Below are 14,839 nucleotides of genomic sequence, written 5' to 3'. Positions count from 1 at the left end.
AATGACTCATTTATACTTTTTTATACCAAGTAGTACTTATTGTGGATAAATATCATTTATTTTGGTCTTTTTTTAGAGAGCCCCGTTATGTAGCCTGTCTGCTGCCTTGAAGTTGCAGCAGTCCTTCTGTTTCAGTTTCCCTGGGATTACAGGCCTGCACCATCACTTATGGCCCACATAAAGCAACAGCTCTTGGAGCTTGATCTGGAGCAGGAGTGTTGCACTGAGCCTACATCCAAGCGTGTGTTTTCTGAGCACTTGCAGTCTCACCATTAGTGTGTAGCTATTTTCCTGCTCAACCCACTCAGCCCACAGCCCCAAGATCCCCTGGCTTCTCTTTCTGAAGGGTGAGGTGGAACTCCTGGGAGAGGCACTCTATGATGGCTGAAAGGATGTTTTGTTTTTAGGATTTTGGTTTTTGAGATAAGGTGTAGCTATGCAGTCCAGGCCTGTGTCTCACAATTCTGCTTCAGCTTTCCAAAAGCTGTGGTTACAGGGGAGCACCCACCTGGGGCTTGAGGGGGGTTTCCCAGCACTGAATAGAACACCCTGTACAAGCTCCTTTGACACCTGTCTGGCACCCTCCCGATTGCTGTGCAAGGAGCCAGGCCCCCAAGGTTACACCTGGCACCAGGCTCCACGTAGCATGCACTGCAGTGCTGGGTTAAAGAGCAGGGCAGTGGCTGACCCTGGGCCAGGAGACCTGGGCTGCAGGTGGGGCACAGATGGGGTTCAAATCCTGTCCCTAGCTTGGGACTGAGGTTGAGGTGCCCAGCAGGGGCCACAGGTGAAATTAACACTGACTTGCCTTGCCTGGCTTTCAGTGGCAGGGAAGCCTTCTGTCCTGCCAAGCTGGGCCAGGTGCTAATGGCTAGGTTTTTGTTTTGTCCTTTTGAGACAGGGTCTCACTATGCAATTCAGGCTGGCCTTGAGGTTACTTTGTAACCCATAATGTCTCAAACTCACAACATCCTCCTGTGTCACCCTCCCAAGTGCTCACAGTACAGGTGTGCACCACCAAGCCCAGCTAGTGGCTGGTTTTTGATAAGGTCTTGTGCATCGACCCATACAGCTCTTGAGATTCTTGGGGTAAACCGGCGTTAAGAGGATGAGAAAACAAAAGACAAAAGCTGGGGTCAGGTGAAGCCACTACTCTCCTGATGGGAAAGGAACTGCTCAATTACTGTAGCAAGTTTATTTATACACACTCAAGACAATCAGTTTCAACCCTACTGCCTAGCAACTTGTCTGCCTGGCTGGCCTGGGCCCCTTGCCTTTTTGGAGCTGCAAGGGTTTGTAACCTGGCTCTTTTGGGCTTTGTTTCCAAGGCTGGCCTTACTTTAGCCTCACACATGTGATCAATATCCAGCTTCAACTGCTCCCTAGTCGTCTTGTATACTCCAGGCTGACAGTGAATGCACTGTAGCCCAGGGCAGCCTCCAACTCTAGATTCTGCCTCAGACACCCAGGTGCTGGGAATGCTGGCATGCACTGCCACGCTTGCCTTTTACATTTTGTACTTTTGGAGATTTAATCTTATTTTTAAATTTCATTTTGCAGTGCTGGAGATTGAACTCAGGGTCTTCATACTGAACTATTTCTCCAGCCCTTTCTAAATCGAAACAGGAATTGCTAATTGCCCAAGCTGTACTTGTTCAGTTATGCTGCCTGTTTTCTAGAGTGCTGGGATCACAGATGTGCAGCACCACACCAGGCCTCATTTTATTTTACAGTGGTGGGGAGTGAAGCCAGGGCCCTGCACACGTCAAGCAAGGGCTCTAACACTGAGCTCCATGCCTAGTAGGTTAGTTTTTATTTAATCCCTGCAGGAGCGAGGTACAGTCTGCCTGGGGCTCACATTGCTGCCCAGGACAGAGTAACTGCTGTGGGCCCCCAGATGCACAGATTGACTAAGGCTGACCCTGTAGTCCTTTTGGGTCATAGACAAAAAGGTGTCTGCCTGCTGTGGAGGCAGCAGGACTGATCTGCTGTCAGCTGCCACCACTGTCCATGTTGAGATTCATCATCTACAGCCAGGGCAGCTTGGGCAGCAGGAGTGGACACTGAGATGCACTGGACTGCAGGCTGTCGGGCATGGGCAGCAAGACCTATCTGGTCCTCACTGCCCCAGAGAGCAGCAGAGGCTTAGGAGGCAGTGTGTGGGGAACACAGGCACCTCCACAGTGACCCCAGGACTCGGCAACAGCTAAGGAGGAGGGGAAGGTGTTTTGCACTCCCCATGCAGCCCGCAGCCGTGGGGACCTAGCTCAGCTTCTCCCCCGCACCCAGCAATGCTTCCCTGGGAATCAGGACCTGCACTCGGGTGCACAGCATTTCACTGACAGCTTGGGATAGAACCTCCCTTTGCAGTGAGTGAGCTGTACCTCCAGTTGTTTCATTAATTTTTAACTTTTTTGAGACAGGATCTCCTTAAATTGTCCACATGGAACTCAAAATTGCTAGAATTACAGGCACATACCACTGTGCTGACATTATGATCTCTTTAATAGCTTTTCAAACTAGGCACACCAAGTGTCATTCCAGGGATCTGGAAGGCTGAGGCAGAAGGGTCACAAATTCAAGCCCAGCCCTGGCAATTCAAGAACCCTGTTTCAAAATAAAAAAACAAGGGCTGGGCATATAGCTCAGTGGCACAGCCCTGCTTTTCAGGTATGAGGCTAAGAGTTTGGTACCAAACTAAGTACCAAAAATAAGTAAATAAATAAAAGGCACTGGAATGTAGCTTGATGTGAATGCCTTAGGTTTAATTCCTGTTTTTTGGCTTTTTGGGGTTTTTTTTGTTTTGGTCTTTTTTGAGACAAGGTCTCATTATGCAGCTCAGGCTGGCCTTGAGCTCACTTTGTAGCCCAGGCTGGTCTGGAATTTGCAACGATCCTCCTGCCTCAGCCTCCCAAATGCTGGGATGACAGGAGTGCACCACCACACCCATCTTCATTCCTGGTACTTTGAATAAAAACAAAACAAAAAAAACTAAAGAGTTATGAGGACTTCTGCAGGTCATCTGGACTTTCACCCTGTGACAGAGCAGTGTTAGTGCCACGCCCTACATCCATTCCAGCCCTCACATGCTGTCTCCCAAGCTGATACCCTACCCATCAGCTGTAGTGATTGGTGGCAGCTCTAGATGTTCCTGGGGAGAAGAACTGTGAGAGGCTGAGAAAATGAAGAGACAAAGGCATTAGGCAGAGGAGAGAAGGAACTGCTTTACACCCTCCAAAAAAGAATGTCACTTTCAACCCCACAGCCTAGCAACCTGTTTTCCTGGTTGGCCTGGTCCCTTGCCTTCTTGGTGCTAGAATAGCTTGTGTACATGGCTTGTTTTGAGCTCTATTTTTTTTTTTAAAGCCTACAGCACCCGGTATTCCCACGCGGCTCCCATCCAAGTACTAACCAGGCCCGACCCTGCTTAGCTTTCGAGATCAGACAGGATTGGGCGCATTCAGGGTGGTATGGCGTTCAGGGTGCTATGGCCATAGACTGAGCTGTATTTTCAAGGCTGGCCCCTGCGTTAGCCCCACACATATAATCCATCTCCAGCTTCAATGGCTCCCTACAATCAGCCTTTTCCCCTGTATGATGTTGCTTTGGGTCCAGTCCTACACAACATACCAGTGAGTGCTTCCAGGGAGGCAGGGGGAGAATTCTCTCAGCAAGAGTTCCTGTTCAGGGGAACACCCTGGGAAACACCCTACTGCCTGTGGGAGTGGCCTTTGGTGTAGGAGCCTATCCCTGGCAACACAGTTACAAACCCAGCCCACAAATTTCCTGGAGTCAACCAACTTCCCAGATTAAAGAAATGTGAGACATTTCTGTGTAACAAATCTGGCAGGGTGGTGAACTTCTATAATCCTAGTTACTTTGGAAGTTGAGGAAGGTATATTGCAAATTCCTGCAGAGCCTCAGCAATTCACTGATACCTTGTGTCCAAATTTTCCAAAGGACTAGGGAAGTAGCTAGTAAGGAGATGACTGTCCTGTAATGGGCTCCAGGTTCTGTCCCATACGCTGCAAAAACAAGAGACACTGGCACACAAACCTGAAAGTAGAGCCTGGTTTTTTCCATTCCACTGCAACTGCTGCCCTGACAGACAGGAGACACAGTCACAGGGCCTGCCATGTATGCTGGTTTGAGTGTGGGTGCTGGTGGTCAGACCCACACTCATATCCACCCTCCTCCCTGGCCACCCTAAGGTCTGCATCCCACACTTTTCATGTGTTTCGAGACAGAGTCTCACTGAGTCACCACATTGCCCAGATGGGCTTGTATCAACTGCCTTCTACTAGGTTCCAGGTCTTGTTCCAAACAGTTCATCTCATCAGGGTTCCAGGCCCTCTCTGCATGGACTGGGCAGGCGACAGCTGCCAGTAGAAGGCACCATGCACTGGGCCAGCAGACACTAAGCTGTTTCCACTGCCTTCCAAGTGATCCTGGCCCCAATGCTCACATGCAAGACTGTGTCCCTGTGTCACAGGGTGCTAGGGCAGGAACACCGTGTTGTCTACCTCAAGGGCACAGGTGCCATCCCTCCTTTCCCTCCCTCAGGTATTAGGGATGGCCTGTCCTCACCATAGGGACGTTTTGTCTTAAGACAGCAACTCCAGGGGCTGGAGATTTAGCTCAGCGGGATAAGCACCTGCCTTGCAAGCAGGCGGTCGTGAGTTCGATCCCCGGTACCGATAAAAAGTTAAAAAAAAAAAAAAAAAAAAAAAAAAAAAAAAAAAGACAGCAACTCCAAAAATGGTTTGCCATCAGAACTCTTTAAGTCATTCTGCTGGGGCTGACACCAGCTTAAAGGCCACACATCACAACACATGGTTCGCCTTCGTGAGACAGGGAAGCTGGGGACACTGCTGCATCCAGACTTAGAGGTAGCAAATGGGCAAGTGGGACACAATAAAGCAGAACAAGGAGCAGTGTTCCCAGGAGGAATAATCAGAGCCATATGGGAGCAGCAGTGAGAGGTCTGTCCTGTACACACATAGGCAGCTCCAGCTCAGACCCAGAAGAGCCCTACCACTGAGCTGCAGCCCAGCCCTGCAGATGTTTCAGGTGTTTACCGGCATCCTAACTGATTCCAGGCTTTCCCGTCTTCAATTCAAGGCAAGGCAAGGCAAGGCAGAGGGGACTCTGGCACTTGGAAGGAAGGGGTGGGCCGGGCCCAGGCCCCGTGTTACCCTATGTGAGGTTTCTCCCTATCTGAAGTCTCCCCTCCTGTGTGTCACTCATAACCCTGGGAATGGTTAATGGCACAATGAGGACAAGCCTCACGGAACTAGACTAGGACTCACGAACAGCTAAAGACACTATCACTTACTGGAAGCCAAGACTCAGTCTCAGAGTTCGTCTTTGCTGCAGTCATTAAACCTAGGCAAAAAGTTCTACAAATTCCCCAGTGGCTGAGGGTGGGCCAGGCCTCAGGCCAAGGGAAGAAGGGACTCAGAGCAGCTGGCCTTGCAACCTTTTTAAAAGGAAACTGTTCTTACCACAAACGAAGTCAGCTTGGCATGAAAAACAAGAGCCTTTTATGCTTATAATACATAGACACCCCCAAGCAGCAGTACAGCAGGAAGGCATCTCCTGGGCACAAGGAACCACAGCACATGGATTCACACAGTTCCCAACCTGATTGCCAGCATGCAGGAGACCACACACTCAGCTCACAAGCCCTGTGAACAGATGAAGGAGACACGCAGCAGTCAGATCCAGAGGGTGGGTGGCCCTGGCTACATCTTTGAAAGACTAAAGGCTCGGGTTCTGGGTCCTCCAAACAAACACCTGACTCCCCCAGGAAACAGCAACCAGACGGGTACTCACCCAGGTAATCATCCATCAGGGAGCCAATCGCAAACTGTGGGAGGAAAGGCCAACATGAGGCGTGGCAAGGAAAGCTTGGCACCTACTCTATCCCAAGCCATGGCTTTGGGGCAGGAAAGCTCAAAGCCATGGGAGCTGCAGCTGCTAAGAAACCAACAATTCTGGGGGCTGGGGATTTAGCTCAGCGGCATAAGCGCCTGCCTTGCAAGCAGGCAGTCGTGGATTCGATCCCCAGTACCAATAAAAAAAATAAAAATAAAAATAAAAAGAAAGAAACCCACAAATCTCAACATTGCTGCGAGCAGGTGGTGTGCAGAGGACGGTAAGACTCACAATGTCATTTTTGTCCACACGGGTCCCCACGATCTTCAGGCGGATCTCATCATCCTGCTGAATGACGATGTCCTAGGAAGAGCGCAGGTGGCCTCGGCCTCGTGAGGTTCCCAGAACCTGCTCCCCTTTGTAGGTCAGCCGCTCCTCCCTCCACACCTCCTTCCTGCTCACCTCATCCATTGTCTTGTAGCAGGGTGGGTTAGAGTTGGGATCAAACTCCATCTCAGACGGGATGGACTGCAAGGAAAGTGAGATGGGTCAGCAAGCTCCCCAGATGCTTCTGCAGCTGTTAAGAGGCTGTATCCTCACCCGCCACATGCCACACTTACATGTCGAGAGATGAAGCAAGACATCGGCCCAATTTCTGTGAAGAGCCCAACCTGGAGGAAAACAAGTGCTTGACTGTGCTTTTTCTCTTGTCCACAAAAGCCTTTTAAATGTCTGTGATTACTTGACACCCAATACTATAAGTCCTGTTTGTAACAAGTCTGAACTGTAGCATTTGTATTCCTCTTTCCTTTTTTGTTTTAAATTAAACAAATCCAGTATCACAGCCTGGGGTTTGATGGGCCGTGGACACCTCTCTAACTCTATAAAAGGGGTACGCACACCCATTTTCCAGCCATTACTCAGTTACTTCGGGCTTCCATCCTTGTCATGTTAACACTGACTCATGTGACCCATGGCAAGATGCGGAAACTGAGGCATCGAAAATGATCTGGCTAATGAAAGAGTTCTTCTATAGAGGGTCAGCCCAGATCCCTGAGGGACTCCTCCATCTTTACCACCATGTCCCACCGCAGCAACACATCTAGTGGCTCACCTTGTTGACTTGAGTGACCACAGCATCCACGACCTCACCTTTAAAGGGTCGGAACACAATAGCCTTGTACTTAACTGGGTAAAGGACAAAGCCCCGGCCAGGCTGGATCACACCAGCACCAATGTTGTCAATGGTGGTGACAGCAATGACAAAGCCATACCTGCAGAGAAGAAAAAGACACTGTATGTTTGCGTGTGGGTTTTTGGAAGCAGGATCCCACTATGTAGAACAGGCCGGCTGTGAACTTGCTATGTACCTCATGACTATTCCCACCACTTGGAAGGCTGAGGCAGGAGGATAGTGAGCATCTGTTACTCAACCAGACCCTGTCTCAAAACACACACACACACACACACACACACACCAGACTAAACAATCCCAGGGTAGCACTTGAGGCACAAAATTCTGCACTCCCCTGCGAACTCAGAGGCATCAACTCTGGCCCTCTTGCTTTTCTAAACTGCTTTTCCTAGTTCTTCATTAGGTAACATTGAGTCCCTGAACACAGGAGACGGCAGCTCCACAGACTGACTCGCCCTGGCTCGGGATGTTTGCAGGGTGAATAAGTGATTGGTGCTGGGGCCCAGGCCGCTGCTCACTTCCCCGTGCAGGTCCCCTCCACCTCGGTGAACAGCTTCTGCTTCACCGTGTTAAGTAGGTTGGGCCCGAAGTAGCGCGGATGCAGCAGGATTTCGTGCTCCAAAGATATCTGCGGGGAGAAAACCATGGAACCAGCAGATGCGGGCGAGACTCCCGGCCCCGCCGGCTCTGGCCACCTTCCGCCAGCTCACGTGGTAAAACATCTTCCAGCGCAGCTCAACCCGTAGCGTCCACACTTGCGGTGGCCGTGGCTGCGCCGCTTTCCGGAAGTGCTTGCTCCCGCCCCCATCCGTTTCCGGCCCTTTTGCCAATCTGATTGGCCCCCCGAGTGTGGGCGGATTCACGATGCTCCCGGCGGCCTCCCCCCCACCGCCCCCTCCGGGCGCTACGGTTTCCCTTTTCTGCAGTGCTGGGATTGGAACTAGGGAGGTGCGGGCTGGACCAATTGACCCCAGAGTACACCCAGCACGCAGGAAGTACATTACTCATAAGCAGAATTCATTATCAGGGATGGATGACAAAACAGCAAATATTCAGACTGCTTCCCTAAATAAGCATTGCATTAGCCATTTTTTGGGTGCGACTCTACCCACATATTACATGGGATTGAACCTTGAACTCAGGGCCTTTCCCTGCCCTTTTTATTATTTATTTAATTTTTTTTTTCTTTTTGAGATTGGGTCTCACTAGACAGTGCAGGCTGGCCTTGAGCTGACTTTGTAGCCCAGGCTGGTCTCAAATTTGCAACAACCCTCCTACCTAAGCCTCCAGAGTGCTGAGTGCTGAGTGCTGGGATTACAGGCGTGCATCACCATGCCCAGCTCCCTAGCCCTTTTTAATTCTGAAACAGTTTCATTAATTTGCTAAATGCTAGGATTATAGGTTGCTATTCTTTTGCAGATAGCCTGTTTATCACACACACACACCCCCTTTGGCCAGGCTGAGTGTGAAATTCTTCTAGGGCTGAAACCTTGACTCATAAAATGCCCCTGTAGACACAAAGCATCCTGAGAGGAGACTTAGGAGAAAGGCCCAAGAGCAGCTGGCTCTAGAATGGAGGGCAATTGCGTAGGTTTGGGCCGTGTACTGTTTGTCTCTGCAGCAAGCAAAAAACGCTACCCTGCTCTCCTGCAAGAGCTGAGTGCTCACTTTGCACAGTGCTGTCCCACCTGCAGGGAGACTGGTTCCCAGGGACAAAATGCTGCCTCTCAAATAGCTGCAGCTGCGAGGCCTAAAACTCATGATAATGAATTCTGATTAAAACCTAGCAAAGAAGCCAGGCATGGTGGGCAATGCCTGTAATCCCAGCACGAGGGATACCGTGGCAGGAAGATCACCCTTTGAGTTACAAAGTGAGTTCAAAGCCAGCCTAAACTGCATAGTGAAACCCTGTCTTAAAAAACAAACAAAAAAACATCTAGCAAAGAGAGGTCAATCCCTGGGCTTTCAGACATTTTACATTAATTCCTCCATGAATATGGGATGTCTATTTTTTTGGTGTGTTTTTCAGTGCTTGGTAATTTTTTGTAGAGTCATTGCCTTTTCCCATACTCTAAAGTGACCTGCTCCAAACTTATCTTTCACCATTGTATGTTCTACAGCCAAGATGCAGCCTGGGACAAAAGGACTATACAAGTATGCAGAGGAGGTCTGATCTCTTCTTCAAAGTGTGTAGGCAGTTTATGACAGCAGTTGTCACTTTAGAGGGATGGGATCCTCTTCTAGTCACAAACCTGAGGCCAGCTTTTCTTTCTTTTTTTCACTACTAGGGTTTGAAGCCAGGGCCCTGAATATGCTGGCCAAGAGCTCTACCACTGGGCTACTGTATATCATCAGGTTTTTAAAAATTTTTTAAATTTTAATTTTTATTTATTTTTTTTACCAGTACTGGGGATCGAACTCACAACTGCCTGCTCACAAGGCAGGTTCTTATGCAGCTGAGCTAAATCCCCAGCCCGGGCTTTTTTTTTTTTTTTTTTTTTGAGACACAGTCTAAGTTGCCCAGGATGGCCGCAAACTTCCTCAGTCTACCAAACAAATGGGAATACATGTGGGTGCCACCGTGCCTACATACTTTTTGATTCAACAAATATACTTATTTATTATTTGTAAAAATTGAAAATGATGCTGGAGATTTAGCTCAGCAGTGTAAGCACCTGCCTGGCAAGCTTGAGGCCAAGAGTTCGATCCCTGACACACACACACACACACACACACACACACACACACACACACACACAAAGAAAGAAAATGTTGGGGCAATTGTAGTTCAAATAACTACAATAATCTACAATCTAGTGTATGTGTGATAGTGGGAATTGAACTCAGGGACTCTGCACTGAGCTACAATCCCCCATCTCTTTTAATGTTTAAAAATTTTTGAGCCAGGGCTAGGGTCTAGATTTCCGCAGCTGAGCTAGTACTTGTGATCCTCCTGCCTCAGCCTCCTTAGAGTGCTTGGGGTTACAGTCATGCACTACCACGCCCAGCTTGAGCGTGCTTCATTTTGATCCTGTACAGTGGGGCAGAGGTGCAGTGGTGTGAGCTCCAAGTCAAGCAGAGGCCTGCAGGTACCTAGCATAAGGTGCTGGGCAGACGCTGCTCCTCGGTTGCGTTCGGCTGCAGAGGAGCGCGAAGAATCCGAGTGTGGAGGCGTGGACACAGCACGAAACACGCTGTCTACTACCCTGTCCGGGTCAGACTGCCTCCCTACTGCCCCAAGCCTGGCCAGGGTCTCTCACCCACGTCTCCAGAAGCAGCCAAGATTTTCCCTCTTCCGTGCGGGGCACTGCTAGCCCCGACCTCGTGCCTGTCCCATAGCACGTGCATGGGTAGCGCACACGCTAAGTGTCTGTTGTCACCGTGCGCCAGAACCACGGCTCCAGTGGGCAGCGCGGCACGTGGACTTAAGAGGCGGACCTCCAGCCGACGAAAGCAGGAGGCACCGCAGGACCGGTCTAGCACCCTGGCCTCCTGTGACCTTGCTGGTGGTCAGTAACCAGGGATTTGCAACATCAGACAGAAGGAGAAACTCGGCCAATCCGTTGGGCGCCGAAGGAAAGTGCACGACAGGAGTGCTAACCAATCCGGCCCCGAGCTGACTGAGCGACAGCGACGAGCACCCACTCGGAGATGCAATACGGAAGCGGGCCAATCCGTGACGGGGAAGGCGAGTTCGCGCCAATCCCGGCTGAGAAGGTGGGAAGGGGCAGAGCCCGTCCGAGGGCTGCTCAGTGGTGGGTGAGGGACCAGCTTTCGCTCTAGTTCCCACCCCAGGTTCCCGGAGCCCTTGGAGCGAAGGAAGCAGTGGCCCAGGGGAGTGTCTGAATCGAGACGAGGAGGCATCACCGTGGAGGGTGTAAGCGCGAAAGAGACTTCTACTTAGAGTAGTCGCTGAAAGCTACGGGGCAGCCATCGAGGAAGCCGAGGCTAGTTGGGGGCGGGACTTCCGGGGCAGGGCTATTCTTGGAGGGGCGGGGCCTGCTGCTAAGGTTCGCGTGAAGGGCGGAGCTAATAGTAGCTTGGGTGTGACCCGGGGCGGAGGAGTGCAGGGTAGCTATTTAAAGCTATCGTTTTGGGGCTGGGGTGCCGGCAGTGGTCTTGGGACGCGCTTGAGTTAGGGGCTGATATTGAGGCTCCCAGGAAGTCACTACCTTAACCTGCTGCCTCTTTCCCCAGGAAGCCACTGGTAGGGACCTTTCGGGGGTGCCTTCCCTTCGTGGGGTGCTATGGAGTTTCCAGAACACAGCCAACAGTTGCTGCAGAGCCTTCGGGAGCAGCGGTCCCAGGGCTTCCTCTGTGACTGCACGGTGATGGTGGGTAGCACCCAGTTCCTGGCCCACCGGGCTGTGCTGGCCTCCTGTAGCCCCTTCTTCCAGCTTTTCTACAAGGAGCGGGAACTGGACAAGAGAGATCTGGTGTGTATTCACAACGAGATTGTCACAGCCCCAGCCTTTGGTCTGCTGCTGGACTTCATGTATGCCGGCCAACTAGCCCTACGGGGTGACACTCCCCTGGAGGATGTGCTGGCGGCTGCCAGCTACCTGCACATGAATGATATAGTCAAGGTGTGTAAACAGAGGCTGCAAGCCCGGGCCTTGGCAGAGGCTGATAGCACGAAGAAAGAGGAGGAAGCCGGTTCACAGCCCCCTGGCTTGGAGTTTCTGCCCAGCACTTCCCATGGTTCTCAGCCATCACTGGGGTCCTCTGAAACAACGTCAGGCCAGTGGGGCAAGGAGGAATGGAAGAGCCCAGCTGCTCCCTTACCTGCTGTGTGTCCTCCAGAGGATCCACCTGTATCTGGTGGCGCGGACACCACACAGCCTGGTATGGAGGTAGACTCGACACACCTTCGGACAGCGCCCCCACCAGGAGCAGATGGCTCAGCATCTCTGGCCAGCCCTAGTAGCTCCACAGAGGCTCTTCCTGCAAATTACTTCCCTTCTGGCCTCCCTGCAGCTACCGTGGAGCCCTTGACTCCCCTTGGGGTGGTGGAGCCCCGGGACCCTGGAGGACCACTGCAAAGCTTCTACCCTGCAGCTCCAACCCCAGTTCCAGTTGAAGCAGAGCTGGTCCAGGTGAAAGTAGAAGCCATTGTGATCTCTGATGAGGAGACAGAAGTGACTGAGGAGCAGCCTCAGGGTCATGAGAGTCCCTTCCCACCCATTGGAGCGCTGTTTGGAGGACAGCCTGCCCAGACTGCCCAACCGCAGGTGTTTGAAGAGCCTGGAGGCACAGGCCTGGAGGAGGTGGGGCCAAGTGACCACTTCCTGGCTCCTGATGCTCACTTGCCCTACCACCTACTGCCAGGATCTGGGCAGTACCCTCGAGGACTGGTGGCCTCACCCCTCCCTACACCCCCAACCCTGCAGGAGCCACTATACCCATCATCTGAGTACGAAGTGGCCCCAGGAGGTTTTGGTGTCTTTACCGAGGATGTTCCTACCTGTAAGACCTGTGGGAAGACTTTCTCGTGTTCCTACACACTCAGACGACACGCCACTGTCCACACACGAGAGCGGCCCTATGAGTGTCGCTACTGCCTGCGCAGCTACACCCAGTCAGGGGACCTCTACCGCCACATCCGCAAAGCACACAATGAGGACCTGGCCAAGCGCAGCAGAACTGATCCAGAAGCTGGTTCTGTTCTGGGGGTGCAGCCCCACCCTGGCTCCCCAATGGCAGACAAAGGGAGCAGTGGTGGGGGAGGGGTGCCCAAAGAATTTCTACTTGGTCCTAAAAACTGATATCTGGGTATAGGAACTGTCCCCAGGCCTGCTCTTCTTTGCCTTAGCTGGCAGCATAGAGGTGGGAGGAGTCTCATTGCTCCATTTTTTTGTTGTTTTATTTCATTTTTGCAGCAGGGTCCTACTATACAGTTCAAGCTGGCCTTGAACTCACTAAGTATCCCAGGCTGGCCTTGAATTCTCAGCAGTCCTCTTGCTTCACCCAAAGTGGCTCATCTCATCACAGAATGAAGGTTTTGCCAGGCAGAAAGCTCCTGCCTGTGTCTCTTAGCCAGATAAAGCAGGACTGAGGCAGAGCCTGGGAAACCTCCACAGGTGTAACCACTGCTCCATGGGCTAGAACATAAAGCTCGAATGAAACAACCTCTCCGAGGTGGTGTTGGCTGTTTTCTTTCACAAACCTGCATGTTGTCATCATTTACCCAAACTTTTAACTGACTGCTATCTTGGGATAAGAGGGCAGGTCTGATCACTTATGAGGAAAAGCATGAGATAGGCTGAGGGTGATGTCAGCCTTGTTAGGTATACAATTTAGAGCTTCTTACACAATTAGGGCTTCTTGTAGTTGTGTTTAGGGGGTTTTGTGGTTTTCATATAAATCCTCATGTAACAGGAGGCTGAGGCAGGAGGATCATTGCAAGTTCAACATCAGCCTGGGCAACAAAGTTAGCTCAAGATGACCCAAACTGCATAGTAAGACCCTTTCTCAACCATAAATACTCATTTAACCCTCTGTTTTACAGGGTATGTGCTCTTCCTTTTTTTGAGACAGGGTCTTACTCTGTGGTTCAGACTGGCCTTGAACTCATCGTGTAGCCCAGGTAGGCGTTGGACTGATAGGGATCCTCCTGCCTCAGCCTTCTGAGTGTTGGGATTACAAGTGTGGCACCACGCTCAGCTCCCACCCCCCCCTACACCCCACCCACTTTTTTAGACAAAAACATTAGAATTTATTTTATTTTATTTTATTTTTTTTTTTGGTACTGGGGATCGAACTCACGACCTCATGCTTGCCAGGCTTATGCTATTGAGCTGTATCTCCAGCTCCAAAACATTTGAAACTCAAAAAAATGTGAGTTAATTCTCGCTCACCAAGCTGTTTAAGGTCAAGCCACTGTGTGGACTGGGCTGCAACGCTAGGTGCTGTGTGTGGCATGTCCTTCCTGCCCTTTAAAGAGCTTGGTTTGGTTGCTGTTACCTCCACTTTTCACATGGAAAGGCTTATAGTCAGCTGTGCTGGCAGTGGGCCCTGCCATGAATGCCTGACACCCGCGTCTCACTGTCCCAAGTGTGTGCTGCATCTCTGCAAGGACAGCAAGGCTGTTGGGCCAGAGAGGACTTGGGGCTGTGCCCTGGGAGAGGTGTTGGCTGGTGGTCCTGTGGGTGCCCAGACTGGGATGTACTCCCTCGAGCCTGTGCACCCCGCTGCCAGACAGCAGGGGTTGCTGCAGGCGCACAGCTCTGCAGATGCACTGCTGTGTCGAGAGCAGGCCTGGCTGATGTGAAGAGTGCACACAACCCTTGCACTTCCCCTTTTTGGGTCTTGTGTGAACTTACAGCTCTCCACTGTGACAGACGGGACACTAAAGCCAGTCATGATGGTGCACCCTGGGAGTTCCTGCCACTTGGGAGACTGAGGCAGGAGAACGGAGTGAGCCTAGGAGTTTTGGCCAGCTCGGGCAACAGTTAGAACTTATTTCTAAAAAATTAAAAATAAAATTTAAAAATACATATTTTTCTTTTGCTGTCTGAAGGTCAAACTCAGGGACTTGTGTGTGCTACTCAAGGACTCTTTTATCAGTGAATACAGTTAAGTCTCTGGCTTAGGAACACTTAAGTCATGAACTCACACAGAGAGAACAGACCCAGGTGTCCTGGATGTTAACCGCTGTGCTAGGTGGCAGTGCATGGCTCACTCACTTAGAGACAGAACCATGTGGTGGGAGCAGCAGGAAAGCAGAGCTGGGGTACAGGGGGCGCTAGAAAGCACAGGCCCTGTGCG

General features: G+C 51.2%; 2 protein-coding genes and 1 pseudogene across 3 annotated transcripts; 1 reads left to right on the top strand and 2 right to left on the bottom strand.

Annotated features, from left to right (window-relative positions):
- Nucleotides 1–3,365: 3,365 nt before the first annotated feature.
- LOC111756241 (5S ribosomal RNA) lies at nt 3,366–3,482 on the bottom strand (annotated as a pseudogene).
- A 2,038-nt stretch (nt 3,483–5,520) lies between these two features.
- Nucleotides 5,521–7,926, bottom strand: Polr2g (RNA polymerase II subunit G). Of its 2 annotated transcripts, none has more exons than XM_005002859.4 (8): nt 7,783–7,926; nt 7,591–7,700; nt 6,992–7,151; nt 6,498–6,548; nt 6,340–6,405; nt 6,169–6,240; nt 5,836–5,869; nt 5,521–5,687 (listed from the first exon to the last, which is right to left on the bottom strand). In XM_005002859.4, exons 1-8 carry the CDS (start codon nt 7,792–7,794, stop codon nt 5,674–5,676), a joined length of 519 nt encoding a protein of 172 aa, XP_005002916.1. In that variant the 5' UTR covers nt 7,795–7,926; the 3' UTR covers nt 5,521–5,673. The 2 variants fall into 2 exon arrangements, with proteins under 2 accessions (XP_005002916.1, XP_023420068.1); XM_023564300.2 differs by having other exon boundaries at nt 7,067–7,151.
- Nucleotides 7,927–10,169: 2,243 nt separating this feature from the next.
- Nucleotides 10,170–13,204, top strand: Zbtb3 (zinc finger and BTB domain containing 3). The gene is made up of 2 exons (XM_005002860.4): nt 10,170–10,949; nt 11,270–13,204. Exon 2 carries the CDS (start codon nt 11,320–11,322, stop codon nt 12,835–12,837), a length of 1,518 nt encoding a protein of 505 aa, XP_005002917.1. The 5' UTR covers nt 10,170–10,949; nt 11,270–11,319; the 3' UTR covers nt 12,838–13,204.
- Nucleotides 13,205–14,839: the final 1,635 nt, after the last annotated feature.

Source organism: Cavia porcellus, unplaced genomic scaffold (assembly GCF_034190915.1).
Source record: "Cavia porcellus strain 051 isolate PalLab524CR breed Dunkin Hartley unplaced genomic scaffold, mCavPor4.1 scaffold_17, whole genome shotgun sequence".
Taxonomy (NCBI): Eukaryota; Metazoa; Chordata; class Mammalia; order Rodentia; family Caviidae; genus Cavia; species Cavia porcellus.
The sequence above is the reverse complement of the archived record's forward strand: the minus strand, read 5'-3'. Positions and strand labels throughout refer to the sequence as shown.

What these genes read in the sequence shown, in the direction of transcription:
- Polr2g (XM_005002859.4), bottom strand. An exon ending in CTTGCTTCATCTCTCGACAT is followed by an intron (nt 6,406 to 6,497) that starts GTAAGTGTGGCA and finishes CTTTCCTTGCAG; the next exon opens with TCCATCCCGTCTGAGATGGA. An exon ending in GTGTGGACAAAAATGACATT is followed by an intron (nt 5,870 to 6,168) that starts GTGAGTCTTACC and finishes TTCCTCCCACAG; the next exon opens with TTTGCGATTGGCTCCCTGAT.
- Zbtb3 (XM_005002860.4), top strand. Translation starts at nt 11,320, where the DNA reads ATGGAGTTTCCAGAACACAGCCAACAGTTGCTGCAGAGCCTTCGGGAG.